General features: G+C 45.9%; 7 protein-coding genes across 7 annotated transcripts; 4 read left to right on the top strand and 3 right to left on the bottom strand.

The window, feature by feature from the left end:
- Window positions 1–437: 437 nt before the first annotated feature.
- Window positions 438–4,496, top strand: BGW36DRAFT_354957 (uncharacterized protein; the record flags this gene model as incomplete). Its single annotated transcript, XM_046213585.1, has 1 exon — window positions 438–4,496. The coding sequence occupies one exon, from the start codon at window positions 438–440 to the stop codon at window positions 4,494–4,496; it is 4,059 nt and encodes a 1,352-aa protein (XP_046076558.1).
- Window positions 4,497–5,006: 510 nt separating this feature from the next.
- BGW36DRAFT_354958 (Alpha/Beta hydrolase protein) lies at window positions 5,007–6,002 on the top strand (the record flags this gene model as incomplete). The annotated part of the gene is made up of 1 exon (XM_046213586.1): window positions 5,007–6,002. One exon carries the CDS (start codon window positions 5,007–5,009, stop codon window positions 6,000–6,002), a length of 996 nt encoding a protein of 331 aa, XP_046076559.1.
- Window positions 6,003–8,916: 2,914 nt separating this feature from the next.
- On the bottom strand, window positions 8,917–9,804 carry BGW36DRAFT_354960 (putative NAD dependent epimerase/dehydratase; the record flags this gene model as incomplete). Its single annotated transcript, XM_046213587.1, has 1 exon — window positions 8,917–9,804. One exon carries the CDS (start codon window positions 9,802–9,804, stop codon window positions 8,917–8,919), a length of 888 nt encoding a protein of 295 aa, XP_046076560.1.
- A 442-nt stretch (window positions 9,805–10,246) lies between these two features.
- Window positions 10,247–11,403, bottom strand: BGW36DRAFT_369498 (uncharacterized protein). The gene has a single exon (XM_046215147.1). The coding sequence runs from the start codon at window positions 10,781–10,783 to the stop codon at window positions 10,556–10,558; it is 228 nt and encodes a 75-aa protein (XP_046076561.1). The 5' UTR covers window positions 10,784–11,403; the 3' UTR covers window positions 10,247–10,555.
- Window positions 11,404–12,240: 837 nt separating this feature from the next.
- Window positions 12,241–14,349, top strand: BGW36DRAFT_457790 (putative carboxylesterase). The gene is made up of 5 exons (XM_046221993.1): window positions 12,241–12,530; window positions 12,580–12,660; window positions 12,715–13,019; window positions 13,073–13,960; window positions 14,023–14,349. Exons 1-5 carry the CDS (start codon window positions 12,375–12,377, stop codon window positions 14,180–14,182), a joined length of 1,590 nt encoding a protein of 529 aa, XP_046076562.1. The 5' UTR covers window positions 12,241–12,374; the 3' UTR covers window positions 14,183–14,349.
- Window positions 14,350–21,016: 6,667 nt separating this feature from the next.
- Window positions 21,017–22,193, bottom strand: BGW36DRAFT_88280 (uncharacterized protein). Its single transcript, XM_046222665.1, has 2 exons — window positions 21,502–22,193; window positions 21,017–21,439 (listed from the first exon to the last, which is right to left on the bottom strand). The coding sequence occupies exons 1-2, from the start codon at window positions 21,882–21,884 to the stop codon at window positions 21,196–21,198; spliced, it is 627 nt and encodes a 208-aa protein (XP_046076563.1). The 5' UTR covers window positions 21,885–22,193; the 3' UTR covers window positions 21,017–21,195.
- Window positions 22,194–22,503: 310 nt separating this feature from the next.
- BGW36DRAFT_288507 (plasma membrane H+-ATPase Pma1) lies at window positions 22,504–25,695 on the top strand (the record flags this gene model as incomplete). The annotated part of the gene is made up of 4 exons (XM_046210581.1): window positions 22,504–22,912; window positions 22,999–23,196; window positions 23,262–23,485; window positions 23,542–25,695. The coding sequence occupies 4 exons, from the start codon at window positions 22,504–22,506 to the stop codon at window positions 25,693–25,695; spliced, it is 2,985 nt and encodes a 994-aa protein (XP_046076564.1).
- Between the last annotated feature and the right edge of the window lie 546 nt (window positions 25,696–26,241).

Consider the following 26,241-nt stretch of genomic DNA (forward strand, 5'->3'; position numbering starts at 1 on the left):
AGCACCTTCTTGCTCCAGCCTCGTTGGCGATACTTAATGCACTATGACATGTTTGCTAAGTTACGAAAGGAATGCCTAATTGGTTATGCTAGAGACGTCTATCTTCAGGCTAAGCAAGTTTCTTCCGCTAATTTGGACAGTTGATTTGTCGGCTCGGACTAAAGCGAAGCCGTCGCTGCAGCTTCACATAGACGCATACCCGATTGAGGTCTAGCTATTTGTCTGTGTGCACAGCGTCAGCCGGCATCCATCTGGTGGGGACCATTTTGGATGACGAATCCCTTATTTTCAGCTTTCAGCCTCGTTTTGCATCTGTCTTCAATACTCCGCTTCAGCCCCCAAGCATCCACACCCGGTTATCGGAAGCGCAGAAACGGGTCATACATTTTGCAACCAACTCGTATATTCAACCAGAATGTTGATTAAGTTGCGGTGCAATGGCGACGAAAAAAGTTAACGACCCTTTCGTCAAAGCGATTACAGAGTTTATTTCCGATGTTAAACGTAAAGAAGACACTCAAAGTCCCTTTTACAAAGAAGTGCTCAGTAAGATAAATACTCATTCTCATCAAAATGGCGACCAAAGCAAGTTGTCTGCGGAAAACCTACACGCATTTGTGGAGGAACTTGAGCGTAAACAGAAACGCACCAGTAACACGCGCTGGGTTAGCGAAAAGTTGCACCCATTACTATCTGGATTGGATCAGTACATACAGATCTGCGACGTAATGAGTCAAGCGGGTGGGTCAATTGGGATTCTTGTCTATGGCGGCGCAAGGGTGGTTCTCCAGCTGGCGCTGAACTTTCACAATTGTTTTGATCAAATACTACTGATAATGGAAGAAGTGGGGAATTCTTTGGATTGTTACAATTGTTTCGCCGGAGCATACGAGAAGTCAGTCGAGATGCAAGCCCTTCTCATTAGAACATACAAAAATATTGTCTCCTTTTGGCAAGATGCGGCAAAGTTGCTTAGCAAGCCGGCATACAAAACACTTTTGAAAGGAATCGTTAAGCCGTTGGCCAAAGAATGGTCAGAAAGGAAAGAGAAATTGAAAGCCGACTCTGACAGAGTTTTGAAGCTGGCTGTCGCCACAAGTGCTACCATGCAGAAGAATAAGGATGAGGAACAGAAGGAGCGCCGATCTCAGAAGATGAAACGACAAGTTGTTGACTGGATTAAGGGTGGGATTGACGGCGAACAACTTGACACTAGGAAGATCCTGCGCCAGAATGAGGAGATCTGCCATGAGAATACATGTGAATGGCTTTTTGAACACCCACTGATGAAGGATTGGCTGGGTCATAATGAAACCACCGGGGCATGGTACAGCGCACCTCCTGGTGCAGGGAAAACTGTTTTAGCTGCTACAGTTGTGCGCAAACTACAGGATCGGGATCTCAAAACAGTGGCTTTCTTCTACTCTTTCAACGATACTATTCGCAAAAAGCCTATTACTGCACTTCGATGCCTTGCCCTTCAGTTACTCACTCACGCTCGACAGGTTCCAGATAAGGTACAGAGGCTGTATGAAGAAGACGTGGAGAGCCATTTCTTTGAGTTGCACGATCAAAGAACTGCGGTCGAGGTTGTTAGGGCCTTGCTAATGCAACAGCCCCGTGTGCATATCATTGTGGATGGCTTAGACGAATGTGAAGATCGGGAATTACTCACAAGATGTATTCGGCCGTTATTAGAAGTCAAACGCCCGGGAATCGTAAAGTGGTTCTTTACAAGCAGACCGGATAGCGCCATACGTTCAATAATGAAAAAGCACCAAATTACCGAGATCAACGCTCCACAAATAAGTTTGCAGCAAGACATCAAACTGTATGTCACAGAATATCTTCGCAATACGTTAGATCACAGTTGCTCTGAATGCGTTGAATTCTGGACAGAAGAATCAGAAGGCAACTTTCTATGGGCTGTACTTATGCTACGAATTTTAGGAGGAGCCGACCTTACTTGTGACGCAGAAATCGACGAAGCCCTTGAAAAATTTCCTAAAGGCCTGGCGGGTTGCTACATGCGCACTTTGGACCAGCTATCTAAACGCTCAGAGCCGCAGCAACAACTTGCGAGAAGAATATTCTCAATGGTAGTGGCTGCAGATCAACCCCTTCGTTTGAGCGAGTTGTCGCATGCCTTGGGTACTATTGGTTTCGCGACTGACTTTTCTACCAAGAATTTACGGAAGGTTGAGCTCATTGAGGATTTGTGTTCAAACCTAATTGTATTCGATCGCAGTTCCAATGGTACAGAAACGGATCCAGCGCTGAAAGTTGCCCACAAATCCATACAGGACTTCTTTCTAGAAGACCCAACCGAACTTAAAGCCCCAGAGAATCTCCAAAAGTATTTCGTTTCAAGATCCGTCGCAAACCGCGAACTAGGAGAGGCCTGCCTTACCTATCTCAGCTACGAAAGATATAATAAACCGCAAGATATCATGTCTATCGTCACTCAAGAAGATCATGCCTTCCTTCGGCATGCTGCTCTTTTCTGGCATGCATATCTAAGCCATGGAGATCACTCTCAAGAGTTATTTGAAAGAGTCAAGAAGTTTATTGAAAGTCCTGCATTCTGGACATGTGTGGCCGTTCAATGTCGATTCGGGCCTTATTTACTTGCTCAATACGATAATGTCGGTGGAGCTCAGTATAGGCTTAGGGGAACGGGTCCAAAAGGTGGTGACAATAGTCGAATTCATTACGGAATACCTTTACCAGAATGGCTAGAGGACTACAAGCCTTTCGGCCCTGGAATTACGCAAGCCTTCGTTGGCTTTATTCATGAGTGGCATGCCTTGTTAATATCCCAACCATCTGCATTGAATCAGTGTGCCATGAGCTTCCGATGCATGGCCCACCTACCTGGTAGACGATCCTGGCTCTCTGATCGCGTGAAACTCTATTGCTTATGTGGCCGTGAACCCTGGCCATTCAGCATCTCCAGCCTTTCTGTTGTAGATGTTACACATGATGCGAAAGACCTTATCGTTGACATCATTGGCAATGAGATTATTGCAGGTACATCTCAAATCAGGTGTATCCGGCTTAAAATACATCCAGATGGTTCGTTGCATGTCGGCCTCCAGTCTGAAAAGATGCTTCTTCCAAATGAATGTACTCCTGAAACAATACTCTTGAGCCATGAATGGTCCCGACCTCAAAATCACCTTTCAGCCCTTAATCCTACGTTGCTTGAAATCAAAGAATATGAGGTTAAACAAAGGGACAAAGATGTTAGCATTGAAATGGTCTCCGGATTACGACCTCCTCAAGCTATTGGAAATAAGTGGCATTTAGTCGGCAAAACTATTCACACTCTACATAACCAGCAAAGAGCAGCTACTTTCCAATTATCTTCTCTAGATGAACGGTCCAGTCGAGACGATCCAAACATTCAAAGCGATTCCACTTATGGTTCTGCAGCACCAAGTCTTCGTGACAACGACTCTGACGCAGACAGTGATTCTGAGGCTCCATCCGACCATCCGCCTGTTAATGACTGTATGCTAATTTTGTATGAAAACGAGCCACCACTTTTTCAATTCTCTAAACCCAGCAACAACCAAATTGAGTCAATATGTGCTGTTCATCCTGTCGAGAAAATAGCTGTTTGGAGCCCTGCTCCTCACCAACTTTTCGTCCAAAACCTTGAACCTGTGAAGTTGTTCTCGCAGATCTTGATAGAACCTGCTACTGTTCAGTTTTCCAACCTCAGTGCGATGAGAAAAGAGTTCCGGTTTTCGGAATCTGGTGACGTACTATACTACCTCTTATATACAGCTGAGCAACAAGAGACATCAATCAAGCAAGCTGTAACAGTTCTCTGCTTTCAGTTCACTCGGTCGGGCTCGGAAGAGGAATTAGTAGATTTGCAGCCACTTTACTCAGCACAAAGCATTAGCTATGAATGTTACGGTGAAATCCAGCACCCTCTTATTTTAACGACGTGGACTTCTGAAAACTTATACATTGCGCTGCCACCGCTGTCTTGCAATGCAAAAGTTTTACGGCTCCCTCTCTGTGGTCAAAACGAAAACGAAGATTTGCCGAAATTAAAACAATTTCAGACACTATGCAATCCGGCATATTTTCCCTACTCGACACCTTACAGAAACCCACAACTTAAAATCATTGAATCAAGAGACGACGGTAACAACAGCAAGCAAATTTTACTCCTCGCCCTAGATGCTCAATTCCAGGATTCATCGTCTTCTTCCTCGGATGATGGTAGCAATGACCAGTTTCCTCTTAATTCCCCTTCTAGGGTCTTGAGTGAGCAGCCAGCACTACTCACTATTGAACTGGATCCGGAAGCCGATTGGCGAGACTATTGTGCAGATGACGAACGTTCACAAGAACTTCGAGATAGGAAGTGGAGCTACGATGCGCTGAGAGGATCATTCTTAGATTCGAACAAAAGATTTAAGGTTCCTATTCGAAGCGGTATGGATTGGACGAGGAAGGCTTTTCTTTCCTGCGCCTAATGTTTGCTTAAAGCTACATTCCCTTTTTTTCCCTCTTCTAAGAGGCGAATATATTATGAAACTATTCCTTTTTCAGCCATTTGCCTGTGATTTAAGTATGATGGAGGAGCTTAAATTATCGGCGATCGGGTGGTTGACGTCGCATGCATCTTGCTGAAGTTGGCAGCTACGGTCTATATCGGTCAAATAGGACTGACGAAATCCCAAGATCTCGTATTTACGAGTACAACTCCCTCATAACAGGATTCTTAACTCCGACAGCGATCCGTCAATGACAAGAGCTGGACATTTTTAGGTCGTCAATTTGCTCGCTGCTATCTCCCGAATGAGACTAGCGTCTTATGAGTGCATGACTAGCCCTCTCCAGAAAGGCAACTCCATTCAACTTTTTTCTATAAATTATCCTAGGATACCTTCTATATCTACTGTTTAGTTCTTCTTTTTCTTATCTTTCAAACAAAAGAGGAATAATAAAAGAGCTGAAGAACAGCGAACGTGTCAACCAACATCATGTCCAACCTTCAACCATTAAAGGATCATGCTTTGATAGGCGAGGCCGAAAAAATCCCCGTCAATAAACCCGTTTCCTTTATCTCCATTAGCCCAATTGTAGTACCAGCTCCAGGCCGAGTTGTTGATTTGCAGGTAAAGATCTCTGCACCAAGGACGGGAAATGACCTACCCATCATCCTGCTCTCGCACGGCCAAGGACAATCAAACCATCTCTCTTCACTCAATGGCTACGGTCCACTCGCCAATTTCTGGGCCTCTCACGGCTTTGCAGTTATTCAGCCCACACATCTAAGCTCAAAATCACTCAGTCTGGGGACCCCGCCCTCAGAAGGACCTCTCTACTGGAGATCACGGGTTGAAGATATGAAGCACATCCTCGATCATCTCGATGACATCGAAAGTGCTGTTCCCGAAGTCAAAGGGCGGCTAGACAGAACTCGAATTGCTGTCGTAGGGCATTCCATGGGTGGACATACGGCCAGTTTACTACTAGGTGCCCGAACCACGGATTCCACCGACGGAACAGTAACGGATTGGACAGATCGTCGCATCAAAGCAGGCATCCTACTTGGTGCACCGGGTAGTCCTGGAGAAGATGGAGCATACTTGTCCACATGGGTGCTGGAGAACTTTCCTTGGTTTAAGGAAATCAGCTTCGCCGACATGGCAACTCCAGCACTTGTAGTAGCAGGTGATAACGATTCTTCGCCACATTTGAACAACCGAGGTCCGGATTGGCATTTCGACCCTTACAATCATAGCACTGGTCCTAAGAGCCTGCTCACTCTTTATGGTGCCGGACACATATTCGGCGGTATATCTGGATTTGACGCTGCAGAAACGGACGATGAGAGTCCGGAAAGAGTGGCCGTGGTTCAAAGGCTCACCTGGGCGTATCTTCGGAGTACGCTTTATCCTGAGGACACTACTTTCTCTGTCGTGTCCAAAGCTCTCGCAGACCTCCCTTCACTGGGCAAGGTTGATTCGAAGTAAGAATACTCGGATATTTCTCTATCTATTTACTTTAAATGTTGAAAACTTCCGTGGCGAAATGAAATTTATTGGAGGATTTCCATGTATGTCGTACTAGCCCTGGTGCATCCAACCAATACAAACTTGATGGGATGCCTAGAATATTGATAATATATCGCATTCTATAGTCTTTTTCCCTTTTAATCACACTCATTATCACCAGCTCTTTCATCATAAAAGACGTGGAACCTTAGACAACACTCTCAACATGTTCTGCCTCCATGGCAGCCGTCTTATTACTCTCAATATTTGAGATTATGTTATCAAGATGGTCTGCCGTAAAAAGACCCATTTAGTACACTCCGTAAACGGCACAAATGACGAGGTCTTATAAAGGATACCATCAATTTCCTCCAGCCCCAGGCCCGTTGTCTCTAGATCAAAGGAGTAGATAACAGACACAAAGCCAAAGTTAAGAACAATGAAGATCAAGTACCCTAATTAAGAAAAAGAAAAAGGTGAATTTTGAACAAAGATTTCCAGAAGCAATCGTAATGAAATAATCAAAAGGGGCTCACAATATTTCATTCATTTAGTTAATCAGAGGGTGACTAACAATGTCTGTGAAGAATTATTAAATGACTCATTTCCATTCTCGGTAGTAGCGGCCACTCTTTCATATACAATAAATAGTCAAAACTGTTTCATATACTATGTAGGAGACTTTTCACATCGTCCTCTTAGGAAGCGTTTATCTGCAGTCCGTTCACTCGTTGAAACAGCGAATCTTGATGATCGTACCCTTTAATAAAAAGTTTCGAAATAAATACATGACACGTTTGTATCATCAGTGTAGAATCTTGAGATTTGGTTTGACTAATATCTGCTTTCTTGACGTAGGCATGATAGTACAAACCCAGGTAACTTGTAGTCCAGAGCGAGAGATCACTATATGTGGCAAATGATTAGTAGCCACCTGGCCAGGGTGGGAATGACTCCATGTCACAAAGGAAGAGGCCCTTAGAACAAAGCACTGTCTCAAATATAGTTGCTTGACAAAAAGTTGATTGATATTGCGTTTTTCTTTTTTGTAAAGATATATCCGGATATATTAACGGAGGCATAGATGAGAAACAGATCTATGAATTAAGGGTCCTCCCTAGATTTGACGAAAAACGGTTTCGGTAGTATGAGTTCAGACGGGTTACCGACCTACTCGCAAGTAGTAACGTCCGGACGACATGGTATGTTAGATTTTTAGCCTCGACAATCTACTCTGACTATGGGAAATCTTTTTAGATTGGCGCAGCGCACAGAAATATGTCCATGAGTTCCATAGCAAAAGTTTCTTCACCAATATTCTTGATAATATACGTGTGGTTAAGGCAATAATGGCATCCTCGTCTTCCCTCTTGTCAGATACAGCGGCGATGGATCGGCGGAAGAAAGAGTGGAAGGGATTGAGTAGCCAAGTGAAAAAGCTTTACAAGGCGGAAGTCCATGGGTCAGTCTCCCATGAGGAGGTGAAAAGAATATATGGCAGGTATGCGGTAGGGATGAATGAGTTGGAGGCCTGTACAGGTGAGTGCTTAACACAAAGATTTCAAGTAGGTTTTGACTGATAGATAATGATAGAATATCGCTTCCCTGTTCAAGGAAATGCCACCAATGTTCCTACACTGAGACCGGATGAGGAACGGTGTGTTACACCTAAGCCCTGCGAAGGTGTTTGAGCGATGCCGTCTTCTAGTCTTCCGATTTTTATAACATTCAAGCCTATGATGGTCTTCGATGACAATTATGGTGGAAATTTCTTTATGATGTCATTCTTAATGATTATATATGTAGTGGAAGTTGTCCGATTAGTGCGAAACTTTCCACCTGAAATGATGGACAGATTTCTGAGAACAAATGAGGCAATTGGAACTCAACTACATATGCTGTTGTTTGTAAAGAACAAACTTGAGATTTCGCGGTCAATATGGTGAGGAAGCGAGATTATAATCATCCTCTATGCAAAAGGCCGAAAGCTTATGGCCGGGCATTATGTGATGAAATGTGGAGAAACCTCGTGAATTGCACCCCAAGACAAGCCCAAATACGTATCATTACCCCATAGGGCCCTTACACCTACGTATGTTATTGATTAGTAGTACTGATATATCCGCGATGTTTCCATAGCCGGAAAGTAGTAGTCGAGTTCCACAAGGAGCTTCTCTTCGTAGACACGTGTATTGCATCAAGAGGCGAAAGCAATGGTTAGTACGCGTCATTTGCAACATTTATTATCCTTTATATAATAAGAAAATGTGATATTACTTAAATTCCAATTTAGTTAAATGGGTTGTTCATCATATATCTGAAAAAAATCCAGAAATACCTATATCAACATCGCAAATAGATGGTCTTGTTGCCGACGCCTTAAGGTGTTGCCCATCGTATAATTAGGATGAGGTTCTTTAGGCAGTTAATTATTTTCCGTCCACAAAAAATACGCTTGAACTTCATGAAAATTTCGGTTTAAAGTCCGTATATGGATAATTTACCAGCATATGACTTTATACAGTCATGAAAAACGAAATCGAACAACGTCTTATCAATTTTGTGTTTTTGTATCAAAAGTAAAGTTACCAGAATTTATCATACGATGCCAGTCCCTTTGGACGTTAAAGCATGCCTCGAATGGACACTGGGGTTAAAGCAATTGACTAACAGAGATTTAACATTATTAAGCGCTCTAGTTTGTTGATCTTTTACGGTAAACAATACAGTACGCAAAATTTTATGGAACAATTGCAAGATATAATATTTTCATTCAGCTTATTCCGCTTATACATACAGGTGTTGAAACACATAAAGGACTTCATGTAGAGTCGTAAGGTTAAGAGACAGTGGCCACCATAAATTGACAAGACTGTTGATGTTGGCATCTCTTTCATTTAAAGTAGTTCTCTTCAATGTCTTTGAGCAATGTGATCTGGGTAGGTGTCCATCCCAACTCCTTGCGGGTCTTCTCGCTGCTTGCTGGGTTGTCAGCAGCGAGAGCATGTGCAAAGAATCCCAAAAGAGGAGTAGCCTCTTCCATCGTCTTGCCTTCAACTGGCAGACCGGTCTTCTTGCCGATCAAGGTGACGATATCCTTGGTGGGGACACCCTCCTCAGCAACAGCATGGTAGATGGCCCCCGGTTGTCCTTTTTCCAGAGCCAAGCGATACAAGACGGCAGCGTCTAATCGGTGAACGGCGGACCAGCGTGAGGAGCCATCGTTGATGTAAATAGCAGCACCAGCCTTCTGGGACAGACCAGCAACAATCTTGATGAACCCCTTGTCCTCCAAGCCGTGGACAGTGGGTGTGAGACGCACAACGGAACCGCGGATACCCTTGGTCTTCGTGAGCTCCTTGACCAAAGCCTCGGCCTTGACACGGTCAGCAGCAGGACCGACAGTCTCTCCTTCTGTGTCCTCGGTGGCCAAAACGCCCTTGGGGCAAGACATGGTTCCGTTGGTGATCACAAGTGGCTTGCCTTCGAGGTGGTCGGCCATGGCGGTGATGGCTGCTCTGTCGATGGCACTTGATTTGGCCATGTTGGCGAAATCATGAACGAAAGCGAGGTGGATCACACCGTCGCTAGCTGCAGCACCGCTCTTGAGACTCTCGATGTCCTCCAAGTCCCCTCTGTGAACTTCGGCGCCGAGCTTGGTAATGGTTTCGGCAGACGCATCGCTACGTACCAAGCCGAGGACTGTGTGGCCGTTATTGATGAGCTCTGGGATAACAGCACGGCCAATGAATCCAGCTGCTCCTGTAACGAAGACACGCATGTTGTTAAGATTTGTGAATGGGTAGTATGTGGTGATAGGTTATCGTTATCGGAGACAGGCGTCCAGGTATGTGTGTGTAATTGGTGGTAGAGGCGCGTATGATTGAGAAACTGATAGCAAAGGCCATGGTGACTGTCTTTATATAATGATGGAAACACAGAGCTCGACTGGGATATTGTTCCTTAGTGTCTATCGCAGCCGGACTTAGGACAATGGCGATCTGGGCGAACACCGCTGAAGCCTGTTCGGGAAATCCCTGAATTATCTCAGCCTGCGCCGAGGCCAACCAGAGCGTGAATATGCGATCCACCCTGCTACCATATCAAGGCTAGCCGTGATTGGCCCACGTCTGTATGTCTTCCAGAAGCGGAATAGCGGCGCCTCTCGGACAAAATATATGCGGGAATTGCTACCTTTTCCCGGAGAATCTGTTGTTGCCTGCCATCACGTTCTAATAGTTTCGTCAATAGACCAGACACTAAGTTATCCTGTTGTACCCAGGCTGTGCATGATGGTTGTGCGTAATGTCATGCAAACAGCTGGAGATGGACATGCCACGCTGCCTCTGGTTCTTGAAACCCTAGTTGTACTAATGACTACATCGTTTGAGAAGCAGTCTTGAGGCAGCAGAAACAAATTTTCCATTCTGATTACTAGCAAGCTACTGTGCCAAACGCGTCTTTGCTCTCCCTTCATACTTTTCTCTCAATGAGATCTCGGCAGTCCTCTTCCCACAGATCTTAGGTCTGTGCTAGGCACACATCTCTTCTTTCAATTTCCTCTTGCGCCGAGTTGAATTATTCTCCAACATATGCCCTCTCTCCATGACCGGCTCGCTCTTCTCAACCGGAACACTTGTCCAAGCAGCCTCCCTTTCTAGAAGCAAGCGATCGTTGTCTGCGGAAATCTTGGCACTACCAGGCCAGACACTCATCTGGACAATGGCCCCTTGATCATCCTCCGCGTTCACGCTTTTCATGTGCTCTTTCGAATAGAATACCCCAATATCGCTCCACTGAAACTGGTAATCGAACTCTCCACGCTCAAGTTTGCACTTGTTGTAAAGCTATGCGACTTGCGTTCCGACCTCAGTCAGATACCGAAACGACTGTTCGAAAAACGCACGAACAGCGCAGGTCTCGAGTACTACAGCATCAATTATGACCTTATAATGATACCAAAATCGGCATATATCCACTCTCAGTTGGAGTTTAATGGAACCTCGTATGGCAGTATTCAGGCGCAGTATTAGTTGATCCACGCGCGGTCGTCAGGAAGATGTCTGTCTCTTAAGCAAAGGCCGTGAATTTTACAAGATTAGCTATGACCTCGTAAGGATACCAACCTCCGCCTATATTCACTTTCAGTTGGAATTTAATGGGCTCTCATACGGTAACGTCCTAGGACAATACTAGATCCACACCGTTCAATTAGGTCGAGAAACTCATACTTCTTTTGGTATAATTGTTGAATAGAACGATATCGGTTGTGATGGAGTTGGGTTCGGGAAATGAAGGGTCTTCTTGTTCTCTTTCTCTCCAAAACTACATGTAATTTGCTTTCTGAATTGCTGCAAAATCTAAAGATATTCCTAAGGGCCTTTGTCTTATAGATGGATTTCAATTCAAAAAATATTACGGGCCAAATTTGAATTCAATCCACGAACTATTTTGCCTTCTGTGAGAGGCAGGATGTTGAAAGTAGATAAAGTGATATGAGATGTATCAAGATATTGTAATTGAAGCTTTTTAAGCTTTTAATCGACATTCTCCTTACAAGGCGACTGACTCTCTTACAGGTCAATCAAAGCAACGTGTTTCAGAAGAATAAAAACCACCATGTCTGGAGATCTTCGGCTGTTTCAGACCAACCACCGAGCGCTATCGGATGACTATTGGAAGTAGCTTCTAAGCTAAAGGCATCGTCTCGTTTTCTCAATCTTGTGGCCGCAGATCCAAGTCATTCGACGGAAAGAATTCATGGAGAACGCGGGGTTAGCAGATTAACATGGCTAGGAGCGATGAAAAATTAATAAAGTCGTCACCCGTAGTAGATAACCCAGTCATATCAAATCTTTTCACGATCTAGCGTCATTTAGTTGGATTTTTCGGGTTTAAATCATGCCTACGGAAAAGCAACATTGAGCCGTACTCTACATGCGACAATATTGTATATATTTCTTTCGTTCTTTATTACAGTAAATAAATTAGATATTTCTGAAAACACCCTTTTTATATGAAAAACAACAGTAGTAAAATATACAATCCCTGTCAGCATTATTCCAGGGTGCTAGTGAAGTCGCAGCCTGGACGTCCGTACCCCGCTTGTTCATTAGTGAGCAATCAGTGGATAACATTAGCAATGGTTGCATGCAGAGCGCAAAATAGTTCCATTCTTCGATTCCCTATGAATAATCCATGCAAAGATGACCCAATAATTAGACTTTTGAGAAATGATCGATGCGATCATGACCGTAGTTCCACTTTTTAAACATTATATAAGTAAAAGCACTCACGTCGGAAAATAATGTGGAATATTGAATTCTATATATAAGTGCCACACCAGGCACCATGTTTCCCGGCTTTAAGGCTGTCTCTCTAGGCATCGCATTGTATACAAGCGGGTCCGCTGCTGCTCTCCAGACTGTCAAAACAACGTCAGGTCAGCTCCAAGGTAGACTAGCATCCGGAACCACTGGGGTTGTTGAGTATCTGGGGATACCTTATGTAAGAAAGAGTGTGACCAATCATCAGATAAGTTCTAATTCGTGAATAGGCCCAACCACCGGTCGGACGATTACGATGGGCTCCTCCAGAGCCCTTTAGTGGGTCTGGGGTGATCGATGCTACAGAATTTGTGCGTATCTCCGAAGTATTTCAACATGAATTGATATAACTAATCAAAGAAAAGGGATATACTTGTCCAGCAAATGCGACTTTTGCACCTAATTCCGAACTTACTGCAAGGTCGAAAGAGTTCAGTTTGACTGAGCAAGCACCGATGATCCTAGAAAATTTATTGGAGCAAGAGGAACTAGAATACAGCGAAGACTGCCTGACTCTTAACGTGTGGACCAGGCCAACGACTAGTGACACTAAAAAGGCGGTGTTATTTTGGATCTATGGGGGAGGTTTCAAAACTGGGAGCACCAATGTCACAGGTTATAACGGAAAGTACATTGCGGATCTCGAAGATGTTGTGATTGTCTCGGCAAAGTAAATAATCAGACATCTAAGCTACAAAGTTTGAGTTTACTGATTGTCTATAGCTATCGCCTGAATATCTTTGGATTTCCTGGGAACCCTAACATACGAAATAATCTCGGGCTCCTCGACCAACGTCTTGCAGTGGAATGGGTCCGTGACAATATAGAGGCATTCGGCGGAGACCCCAATCGTATCACTCTCTTTGGGCAATCAGCCGGCGGGGAATCAGTCGACTTTTATAGCTTTGCATGGACCTCTGACCCCATTGTAGCTGGATTCATCGCGGAGTCCGGCACAGTCTTAAGCCCATCCGCCCAAGAAGATGCGAGCACCGCTGCCAAAGCATGGTATAACGTGACTGCCACGCTTGGATGTGGAGATGAAAGTTCAGAACCGGATGCATTACTTTCTTGCATGCGGTTAAAAGATTGGGAAACTGTTCAAAATGCAATCCCTATAACTTCGGGTATATCTGGGGTGACAGGGTCATTCGTTCCTACTATTGACAACATTGTTATTTTTGACGACTATGCTGCACGTTTAGAGGCAGGGAATTTTATCTATCGACCACTCTTTCTTGGGAACAACAATAACGAAATTGGATTATTCCGTCCGATTTTCGAATCTGAGAATTTGACTCTGTCTGACGCACAATGGGATTATTTGAATTGGGTTCTTTATACGTGCCCTGCGAGTTATCGTGCGTCAGGCGCTGTGAGCAGTAATGTGCCGACATGGCGATATCGATATTTTGGCGAATTTCCAAATCTAAGGTTGACGATCAATCCCGACTCAGGAGCGTGGCATGGAAGTGAGGTTTTGCTCATATTTAACACAGATATGGGTGTTCAGAATATAGTGGACCGGACTCCTGAAGAGGGTCAAATTGCAGAGTACTTGCGAAAAGCATGGGTTTCATTTGCTAATGATCCGGAAAATGGCCTGACGAAGTAAGTGATAACGTCGACTTTATCGTCATTGATCCGTTCTATTCCAGACTTACTAGATCTAGGTATGGCTTCCCTCGGTATAATCCGCTGGAGTCTACGCTTTTGCGACTCGCGTACAATAATGAAACTGGGCCACAACCAACATATCCTGCCACATACGATACTGGATGCGTTATTGGGACGACACTCGCCGAGATACTGATAACTCTGGAGAGTCTATGATTATTTGGCCATAAATTAATGCATAATACGATGGTATGAATTGATGTATTCAGCTTTATATTAAGGATTCCCGCCCTAAAAGTTCATGTCCTTGTCGTGAATGCATATAGTAAATGAATATATATATACAGAACAGGGAACTAGAAATGTACATAGTATTTGAGAAGACAGACATCAATTGATTTGTAGAATCATTGAGTTTTTATCAAACGCAAAAGTCGTCATGTACTTTTACAGCACTGCAAGTGTTTTACAACCTATGATCACAGCCTCTCAACCCGTACACGCTAGATAAGATCCATCCCTTGCAACAGATATTATCTATTTTTACAAACTTTGCCATGTTTTTCGTGGTTGCATGTAATGACCTTTTAGACGCATGGGTTACAGGCTATTGCCTAAATTATATGTCCGGCTTCGTGCAAGGGATATGCATTTCTACGTGTCTAGGATAAACCAGACTTTCTATGACGATATACACGTGCGAACTAATTTTTGCCATGCATGAACGAGAGCAAGGTGGGAGTTGTGGTTCCTCGAAATAGATCAATTTCAGAACAATTCGTAATACCCCCTGCTCCATACAGTGCGTGTATTTCGGTGCCAAAATTTCATACTTATCAATGAATTAAAGATGTCTATGTACGTGACCATTTGACTAATATTACAAGCACACAAAGTGATCATGAAAAGAAAGAAAGAAAAGAGAAGAAAGAAAAAGCCTCAATCTAGACTCCACGAAAAAGCAAAAATGAGGAGCCCCCACGGGGATGCAGCAAACACAAATTAGCGGTAAGCGCGTTTATGTACTCTTTCTTCTGTTTGTCTACACCGTAACTCTCGAATTCGATTCTCTCTTTATTCAACTTATATTATTGAGTAACCTCATTGATCTGCATTTACCTAACCGGAGAAAAACGTTAAAATTCAATACTCCGCAGTCGTCGGTGAAATTTCGCAATACAGAAATAGCTACATTATTGGAATCGGAATTGCAGTCTGTTTTCTACCGCCATCAATCAATACGCCAAGGTATCGCTGTATCAAGAATGCAAAGTAGATCCTTGGCATGGTACAGGATCTACATTCCGATCTCTTTCTGTGTTTACCGGAAACGGCTGGCTTTTGTCATTTGATATCTTAGGACTTACTTTGGCTTCGCCAAGAATTCCTTTTGTCTGGGCGTGTTACTTTCGGTCTTTCCAAAAAAACCAATATAATAATAATAATATGTATTTAGGCAAGAAGTTTCCATATTGATAGTATGATTTTCGCCCTTGTTCTTGGCTGGAACGGACGGTTCAATCTCGTCACAGGCATACGAAAATATTCAACTCAACGGATATTCGGATGGGTGTAAGCATTGAACGAGACACATTTACATGCTTGATTACATGTATAGTGGGTATTATCTATGCCTATGGGTTAAATATTTATCTATAAATGAGAGATCGATTGCTCTCTGGTGTAGATATGAATTTTTAGATCGTTACAGACGGATATATAAATCGTCAACTAGATATATATATTTTTACATTCGATGCCGCTGGAACATTTTTCAAGGCATTTAAAACCAGCACAACATTCAAAATTCAAAATACTTGATCGATGTAATATCATAACATTTATCATTCATTCATTTAACTTTACCCTAAATAAATCCAAAATTGTCGCGTTTAAGATCATTGTTTTCATTGTTTGTTATTGTCAGGTCACCTGATGATCATTATGTGATGTCGGGCAAGGGGCAACTATTTCTTCCAAGCCAATGCCAAGATAATTAATACATATATGTTACTGGCATGTTGCTTGGCGCAATGCCAATCCATATTCATTTACATGGCACATACCTTGGCGAAGGACAATACTAAATCGTACGAATATAGACAAAATGCGACTATGAGCCGTGGAGGAACTGACAAGATGCAATCGCAAATGCTGACCCCTGGCCTAATACCACCTAATTCAAGCCACAGTAGTTTACTATCAACATCAAAAGCCTAAATATGGGCACTGGCTTGATGACGGTTACGTTGCCTGCAAATATGACTCTACATTGCTGCACTATTCCTTGGGTACGTACGGCATAATTAGATGTCCTTTTTTTCTGGCAAACGGACAATCGGCACACAATGAGGCTGATCTAAGTGTGCCCATCCCGAACCGAGTGGATTCATGTTCGCCTGCATTGGGAATTGCGTACCCACGTTACTATTATTTCCATTGCAATCGCGGACGAATTATTCATGCAACTCTGCTACGGGCGTAGGCGCGGCTAGTGGGACTACGTGGAGTCCATCCACGTATGAACAGATACACATACCGTAATCGACGCACTAACGAAAACCAAGCTGTGTAGTCAGCACGAATAGTAATAATGCCTCAAATTCGGCCGACCACAGCAGAAAGGGTAAGTCGGCTTTTGGCTGCTAGCTTGTGCCGCTGTCAAAGCGGCTTCCGTTGTCCGACCGTACCGGTCGGCCCGATGGTGTCTTTCAGGGCAATCCATGGGCCATTGTTGAGAATTTAGATATTAATATTATTCGAGGGCGGGAAATTCGCGGTTAAATATAGTGCCTCTACATGGTTAAATATGAAATAAGAGAGTTGACACATAGTAATCCGTACAGGCCAGGTCGGAACATCTCCGTGGGCACACACCCGTTGATGGGCGTGGGATAATTTTAACATTAATTAATCGGAGCTCCGTGTGTTAAGAAACAACTTATACGAGGTAGTTTGGATAATCTGCTACTACTCCCATGGGGATGGGGATGAATCGGCAGTAGCGGATTCATAATTTGCGCCAACTATTATACCTCCACATAATAATTATCCTTAATATTATTAGAATTTGTGGCCAACAAGACCATAATTATAATGGATGAAAGGTTTTGAAAAGTTTTATTCAACCACAGAATTCTGCGGGTCTTACCGTTTCATTCCAGTTTCACGTCAACCATGGTACGCGAGTTTCTAGAAACATTTAAAATCTTATGAAGGCAAAATGAAAAAAAAAAAAAAATTAATCCTCACCGCCCCGAGTTTTGTTCCTCTGCATGCGAACCAAGGAACGCCCATCAATCCTTCGAATCGGGTCATTTATTCGGCAAATAAGAAATATTTATGTCTTATGTCAAGGAAAGCCTACTCTATGGAGTACCGTTGACTACGTAAGGCCTCGCCAATTGTGCAAAAAGCGCGCGCCAGTCTACCGTTTAAATCGCCACGATCTGCCAGTGCCATTAGACTACTACACCACTGTATAGTGATTCGACGGTCTGTAATCCCACTTGCGGACGTGTTCTTGCATATATCCCTCAAACAGAGCGGGGTGTAACCGCATGGCTTCCAATAACACAGTGCTGATCACACGATACTATTCGTCGATTTTTCAAATCGTCGTGTAGCTGATTACTCATGTTTACTCAACATTTGCCGGCACACTGCATACTACTCCTACGTTTGAAGGAATATGGCATCACATCTCGGTGTGTACTTGCCGATACACCGATGATGTAATGAGCATTTGACGATGATGGTAATGCACCATGCATTATGCTAGTCATCCATAGTCAACTATGAAGGAATCGCTAGGAGTGATTGAGTTAAGGACTGTCTATCACAATAATATGAAGAAAAACCAAACAGTACACTACACTCCCTCCTGTAAGCGTCGACCACCGTAATACGGATACCGATACGATACCATCAAATCGAGCAGCCTGCAGCCCCCATCAGGATTTTGCACGCTATGCCCATTTCGTGCACAAGGACGGGAGCTTCAAAAAGAGGGAGCAAGCGCGCCAACGGCGGGATTCACAATACTCCGGCATGAAATCTTTGTTCAGACTGCGCGTTCTTGCTTCTTGCGATGATGGTTACTGCGATTATTTGTGCCATGACCTTGGCTCCTGGTAGGCCGCCGCATTATCGAATTGGCCTGGTCTTGGGAGCAGCATAGAAAAAAAGAAAAGAAAAAATTTGACAGGAATTGCGATACCCAGGCTAAGTGGGGCGGCGGGGCCAATGAAAGTATCTAATATAACCGGGTGGTGACCTCGTCTCGGAGCCATGTGCCAATCAGGACTGCTCGTTCGTTAATGCCACAGAGTTTCCTTATCTAATTCGGCATAAAGAGGATACTTATGCACATATGTCTACATATATATCTATCTATCTACATATATGTGGATAAGTAGACAAAAGAGTTGGTACTCTGTATGCGTTGCGATAGAGAGGCTGACGGGCAAGCATAGAGCTAGCTCAGCGAGGATCTCCTGTCGCTCATTTTCGAGACGTTTTCGCTTGCATGACTTGGTCGCTTTGGGTTAGAGTGATCGGCTGGAGCTAGTCATACTATTATTATTGTCTGACTGCGATCAAGTGTCTCTGCCGAGCACCCGTGACGATATGCGATGCGATTGTTACTACTTCGATATGGTGACTCAATTGCAGTGCAGCTCCAGACACGACTTTCCCGAACAATTAATCAAAATCAATGTTGAATAACTAAGCAGTGTTGAGTGGTGGAATGGTACGTACCAGAGCTCACCGCAGTGGGGCTGTTGCATCCGGCGTGTTTGGTTTGGTTTCGCCGGGTGGTTTCTATGGCGACGGGAACTTGTCGCTCAGGGGTACGTACCTGCTTAGGATTTGTAGGTAACTGTTGTGAGTCGCCAGCTCTCAACTTATCCTCCACCGTATCGTGGTCAGGACGCGAGGAACTAGCCGGTACTTACAGTCTACGCCCCTAGGAGCTGGCAAATGGCAACTGAACAGTAGTCGAGCAGTCATGACGTCAACGCGGTTGGTGGCCTGTGTGCATACTGTAATGCGACAAGCCCTGTTGGATTGCGATGCGCACGGTGCGCCTGCCGTGATACCGTACGATACCGCCCATAGTTCATACCGTCGATACAAGCTAAGCTGAGTCAGGGAGCCCATCTTGCTTAAGTAAGAACGTCAGATCGAAATACAAATCACGGCGTATCGTCGTAATCGTACCCACATGATGAGTGCTCAACTTACTAACGACCTATCCCCGGGAGGGAAACTCTAGTAGGGCTATGGTGGCGTAATGGTATTACCATACAGTGGAATACACGGCTTGTAAGCGTGTGGATGCTGACTAGCCCAGCCCACAGGAAACTGTAACACTGCCATTGGCCAATCACGGGCCGCAACACCAACGGGCGCTGATCATCTTATTAGTTGCTTTCCCTTTTGGAACAATTTGACTTTGCCCCGTCCCATACTCTGCTCGCGGCACATGCTGCCAATCCATGCTGGCTGAGTTCGAGAACATGAACACAGAAGAGAATGACAGCTGCCATGCTATATTTATTCTTTAATTCTTCACCTTGACGGCTTGGGAGTTGCCAATTGACGGCTCTTGAGCTCCGGGGAGCTTGAGCTCGAGCTCTAGTGCAGCTCCACAACAGTCGTAAGCTGTGCTTACTGGGCGGAGCTTTGATCCATGACGATCCTACATACAAGTACAAATCTTCAACGGAGAACAACGAAATCGCATCCAAAATATTGATATCAATTGCTCAAACACTTCAAGGTTTCAAGACAATGACGCAGAAATCAGAGCTCATGCGCCAAGCAGTACGCCGTACAAGCCAGCCGTCCGCATCATCCCGATACACGGTAATTCGCGAACGCCCGAGACATCGATGCATTCAAAAAGCCGAAATTTGGGAATGAGTTTGTAGTAGAGTTTGTAGTACAAACCCCGTATGAATCCTGAGGCAATAAGCGATGTCAAATGCGGGCGAAAATCATCACTTAGTTTGAGGACCAGGGATCCTGCGAATATCTCTCGCCTGGAGAATTGGACTCTTGGCGCGTCGATTACTGTACGACTTAATGCATGACAGCGGTTGATATGATCGCCCGGAACAATCGCTGTGACGCCAAGAGAATATAGTAATGCCAGCCAAGAGCACTGCCCAAGCCAATATTGCTCTACGTGCGCTCCATCTGGAGCATGGTCGTCGGATCAGCGTCCTTAGATGTGCGGGTTGCGGCAGTGTTGGTAGTTGAGTAAGGAGGTCCGAGACAATTAAGGATAATTCTCTCAATATGTCCGTAAAAAGCAGAACTTTGATATGGCATTATTGTGCTCGGCCGAGAATACCAAGAGTTCCAAGAAATGCCGAGATCAGGGATGCAACAGACGGGCTCTTAATAATGGCTTATGGCTTGCTTACAGCTTTGGGGGTGTTCTGAATTTTGCGACGCAGTCATACGTCTTTGTCGTACTGTTGCACACCGTAGCAGGTTTTGTAGAGTCAATAATACAAATGCCAAGGTTGATGTCTTATTCCTTATCTTCAAAATCCAATTTCCTGGTACTCAAACTACACCCCAGCTATCCAAGCCAGGCCTTGGCAGGGGGGGGGGGGGGTCCGCAGGACCCGTAGTTATTCCTGGCGTAGATCATGGAGTCAGCGATGCCAAAGTCAATCATTAGATCAAAATTTGATATTATGAAAAGTCACTTCAGTTGTTCGTGGTTTGCACGGTTTGTCTTTGAGGCGCCTGATCATTGTCCTGTGTAGGGAGTAAGTTGCAAACAAGGACGAGAGCCCACATGGCACCGGGAAGGTAAATTAACCTCGCTAATCCACATGCCCGAAACGGAGTCTCTGGTTTTCATATACAAAGGCTTCACACCTGCAGTTTGTTTTTGCTATGATCAGCCTGTGAGCTGCCGCGAGAACCGATCTTATATAATTACACCGGGGCCTATTGGCTCGCCATTCTTGAGTGAGTGGTTTACGTACTAGGTGCTAATGTAGTGTTGTGAAAAGCTTGTTGGGATCGAGTTACGCATGCGACGATAAGAGCGTGTGATAATATTCACGTACCGCCGATAGACGAGAGAATAATAATAGTCATAATAATCACAATAATGATAGGAGCAATCATGATACCCACGATAATACGTATCGGATACGACTGGAGCGCTCGCGGAGATATCGAGGATCCAGGGTTCGGCGTAATTACCGTACGGCCAAAAAATCGCGCATACAAATGTCCGACCGCACTCGAATCAGGAGCGGCGCCTTCAACATGCTGGCCGCCCTAATCACCGCGACCAGCCAGTGACAAGGTCGAAACGCATGTAAGAGCTTTGCCCACCCCGGATGGAGAAGGGAGGACAATGGGGAAGCGTGGTCCGCGACTGGCCTCTCATGATGAGTGAGATGGAGCACAATCGGCACGTCTCTCCCGGGATTTCGTCCACTATTGCTGCAAATCAGCGAACATGAAATTCGCCTTCAACGACGCGGAGAGTGTCGACTGGCCGTGCTGGTCTGTTGCTACGATGCCCAAGCCAGAAGCAGCAAAAGCAAAAGCACAGCAGAAAGTAATGACGTTGATGTCGACGCCGACGCCGGCGCGCGATTTTTCGATTTTTGGTGATGTGTTCTTGATGGATGACGTACAGGAGAAACCGCCTCACCGAGCTACCCGATGCTGGTAAAGCCGCATCGCACATCGTCGTAGAGCAGATTAATCGTAGTGCTGGCCGGGCGATGCATTGGCAGCCGCTGTGTGCGGGCGTTGCGGTCCGTGGGATGGTGTCAGTGGCTGGCCTGTGTTGCGCACGGCAGGCAAAAGCACACAGGCACACTTGCCGCCAAAACCGACAGCCGCCAGACAAGAGGGCGAGCGAGCGAGCCAGCATGCCGCTGGAACCGGCGTCAGAAACCAAAAGAAAAAAAAATGAGAGAAGAAAAAAAATTCTGCGACGGGGCAAACGTCCTGATCAGGCATGGTGAAATTACACCCGGTTATGGCCGAGCCAGGCCCGCCGTATTCGGAAGCCGCGCTAAGCCCAGCTCGGCCCCAGTGGACCCGCCCAAATACTCAAAAAGACGCAAAAAATACAGTCTGATACACCCTGCATCTGCGCACGCGGGCGGCGCATACGTGGTACCTGTCGTGACGGTACCGTACCGACCCTGTCCTGTCCTTTCCTTTCCTTCCCTTCCCTGAGCCGGACCCTCAAGCTCCTCTGGCGCTCTCTCGCTCACTCACACCCTCCTCCACCCACCCCCAAACCAATCCAATCCAATTCCACTGCAAATCTCTTCGGTCGCTCGCAAGTCGCGCCTCACTTGCTTTAAATAAGAAGCCGCGTCCCTCCTTCGTCCCAATCCCGTCTCTGTTTTCTCCCCTTTCCTTTTCTCCTTCCTTCTTCCATAGGATTACTCCCACTTCACCATCGTTGCTCAAGTGTCCCTCCGTCTAACAGCTCATTATTCGGGTTATCGAGGCTGCCCAGCCTTACACCGACAGCAATCATGGCTGAACGGAGAATCTCCTATGCTCCCGACGTCGAAAACGGCCAGAACACGCGCAATTCAACCGACGTCAACGATGGCCCAGCTCTCGATGAGTACTCGGCCCTGAATCGCTACATCTCGACTGCCCGCGACCGCCGTCGCGGTTCCACCTCCAGCGCCGGTGCCCTCGAAGCCGGCGAGAAGCCAAAGAAGTCGTGGCAGTTCTGGAAGAAGTCTAGCGATGGCATGGGCAAGGACGAGCAGTTCGTTGCTCCCGATGAGTGGCTCGAGACCGACATCCGTTCTGGTCTCAAGGGCTCCGACATTGAGACCCGTCGTCGCAAGACTGGCTGGAACGAGCTGGTCACCGAGAAGACCAACCTGTTCATTCAGTTCATCGGTTATTTCCGCGGTCCTATCTTGTATGGTGAGTTTTGTTTTCGGGCTTTGACGCGTCGTGTCGCCCGCGATGCCGAAATGAGGGGGCCTCTTGCTAACGGACGAAACGCGTAGTCATGGAATTGGCTGTCCTGCTGGCTGCCGGTCTGCGTGACTGGATCGATCTCGGTGTCATTATTGGTATTTTGATGCTTAACGCCATTGTCGGTTGGTACCAAGAAAAGCAAGCTGCCGATGTCGTCGCTTCCCTGAAGGGTGACATTGCCATGCGTGCCTGGGTTGTCCGTGACGGCTCCGAACAGGAGATCCTTGGTGAGTAAAAACGCATCAAAACACGATTGGTAGTGAATTGTACGACTGATATCCTTTTTTAATAGCCCGTGAGCTCGTCGTTGGTGATATTGTTATTATTGAGGAAGGTCAGGTCGTCCCCGCCGATGTTCGCCTTATCTGCGACTACGAGAAGCCTCAAGAGTTCGAGAAGTACAAGGAGCATCTTAACACTCTCGCTGAGGACACCCTGAAGGAGAAGGGCGAGGACGACGACGAGGAGGACCACCACACTGGTGTCTCCATCGTTGCCGTTGACCAGAGTGCTATCGTGAGTGCCCTCAATTTTGAGACATACCATATCCGCCGCATTCTAATAACTACCAGACTGGTGAATCTCTCGCTGTTGACAAGTACATGACCGACATTTGCTACTACACTACTGGTTGCAAGCGTGGCAAGGCTTTCGCTATCGTTACCGCCACTGCTAAGCACTCTTTCGTCGGAAAGACTGCCTCTTTGGTTCAAGGTGCCCAGGATCAGGGTCACTTCAAGGCTATTATGAACTCCATCGGTACAACTCTCTTGGTTTTGGTCATGTTCTTCATTCTTGCTGCCTGGATTGGTGGTTTCTTCCGTCACTTGAGGATTGCTACCCCTGAAGCTTCTGACAACACCTTGCTGAAGTACACTTTGATTCTGTTCATCATTGGTGTGCCTGTTGGTCTTCCTGTCGTCACCACCACTACCCTTGCCGTCGGTGCTGCCTACCTTGCCAAGCAGAAGGCTATCGTCCAGAAGCTCACTGCCATCGAATCTCTTGCTGGTGTTGACGTTCTCTGCTCCGATAAGACTGGTACCTTGACTGCTAATCAGCTTTCCATCCGTGAGCCCTACGTTGCTGAGGGCGTTGACGTCAACTGGTTGTTCGCTGTTGCCGCCATTGCCTCTTCTCACAACGTTAAGAACCTGGATCCTATTGACAAGGTCACCATTCTCACTCTTCGTCGCTACCCCAAGGCTCGTGAGATCCTTGCTCGCAACTGGGTTACCGAGAAGTACACTCCTTTCGACCCTGTCTCCAAGCGTATCACCACTGTCTGCACTTGCGATGGCGTTCGTTACACAGCCGCTAAGGGTGCCCCCAAGGCTATTCTCAACTTATCCGAGTGTTCTGATGAGGAGGCTCGTCTCTACCGTGACAAGGCTGCTGAGTTCGCTCGCCGTGGTTTCCGTTCTCTCGGTGTCGCCGTCCAGAAGGAGGGTGAGCCATGGCAACTTCTCGGCATGTATCCCATGTTCGACCCCCCTCGTGAGGATACTGCCCACACCATCACTGAAGCCCAGAACCTCGGTCTCTCCGTCAAGATGTTAACTGGTGACGCTATTGCTATTGCCAAGGAAACTTGCAAGATGCTTGCTCTCGGGACCAAGGTCTACAACTCTGAACGCCTCATCCATGGTGGTCTCACTGGTTCTCGCCAGCACGATCTAGTTGAGCGCGCTGATGGTTTCGCTGAAGTCTTCCCTGAGCACAAATACCAGGTCGTCGAAATGTTGCAACAGCGTGGTCACTTGACTGCCATGACTGGTGACGGTGTTAACGACGCTCCTTCTCTCAAGAAGTCCGACTGTGGTATTGCTGTCGAGGGTGCTACCGAGGCTGCCCAAGCTGCTGCTGATATTGTCTTCCTTGCACCTGGTCTCTCCACCATTGTCGACTCCATCAAAGTCGCTCGTCAAATTTTCCAGCGTATGAAGGCTTATATCCAGTACCGTATCGCCCTTTGCTTGCACTTGGAGATCTATCTTGTCACGACCATGATTATTATTGATGAGACCATCCCTGCCGATCTCATTGTCTTCATTGCCCTTTTCGCTGATTTGGCTACCATCGCTGTCGCCTATGACAATGCCCACTACGAACAACGCCCCGTCGAGTGGCAGTTGCCTAAGATCTGGGTTATCTCTATTGTTCTTGGTCTCCTTCTTGCTGGTGCTACCTGGATTGTCCGTGGTGCTATGTTCATGAGCAACGGTGGTATCATTGAGAACTTCGGTCATCCCCAGGGCATCATCTTCCTTGAGGTCGCTCTCACTGAAAACTGGCTCATCTTCGTTACTCGTGGTGGCAAGACCCTTCCTTCCTGGCAATTGGTTGGCGCCATCTTCGGTGTCGATGTTCTTGCTACCCTCTTCTGTGTCTTCGGTTGGTTGACCTCGCCTGACCTCCAAGTCACCCACCCCTCCGACCCTGCCGATTTCACTCTCAACGGACACACTAGCATTGTCACTGTTGTCATCATCTGGGCCTACTCTATCGGTGTCACCATTGTCATTGCCACTGTCTACGCTATCCTTACCGACATCCCATGGTTGGACAACCTTGGCCGTCAGACTCGCTCCAAGGCCGACACCCAGTTCGAGAACATGATTGGTCACCTCTCCAAGCTGGCTCTTGAGCACGAGACGGATGCTGCCACTGGTCGCTCCCGCTACGTTCTCACCACTCGTGCTCCTGAGGAGGAGGATGACGAGTAAATGCGTACGACTTGTCATTAGGGCATGAGGGAGTGGTAGAATTTTCATTCACTTTCTTCAGACTCATTTCTCTTTTTAATTTCTACTTTTTTTGCTCCTATACCAACATATGCTGCGACGTTTCTTGTAAGAAACATAACTCAGCCACAAACCACAACCTCAATGCACTATTGCTAGTTGTCGTGCGAACCAAACATACCATAGACTTTTCAAGTGTTGTACATCTTCCCTGGGGCCATAGAGCTTGACTTGCCTGTGTTTTCTCCTTTATGTGTATGTATGCTTAATACCGGTAAATTTAGTGCTTATTTTCAATTCTTTTTCTCATTCAAGTAATTTAAACATGAAGAACTCCTACAGTCGCCCGATTAACCTTTTGGCTTGATAGTGTCACGCCAGTGGTAAGAAGTATTCCGGACCATTCATCCCCCTGTTTTCTTCGGCTCGCCCTCGACTGTGGAGAGCAGGATTGGTTCTTCCCCCCAATTCAGGTAGATTATGCTCAAAACTCTATACTTTAGTACTTCTTGGCAAATGAGGTTTAAT

The sequence above is a fragment of the Talaromyces proteolyticus genome (assembly GCF_021365285.1).
Source record: "Talaromyces proteolyticus strain PMI_201 chromosome Unknown BGW36scaffold_2, whole genome shotgun sequence".
NCBI classification, from domain to species: domain Eukaryota; kingdom Fungi; phylum Ascomycota; class Eurotiomycetes; order Eurotiales; family Trichocomaceae; genus Talaromyces; species Talaromyces proteolyticus.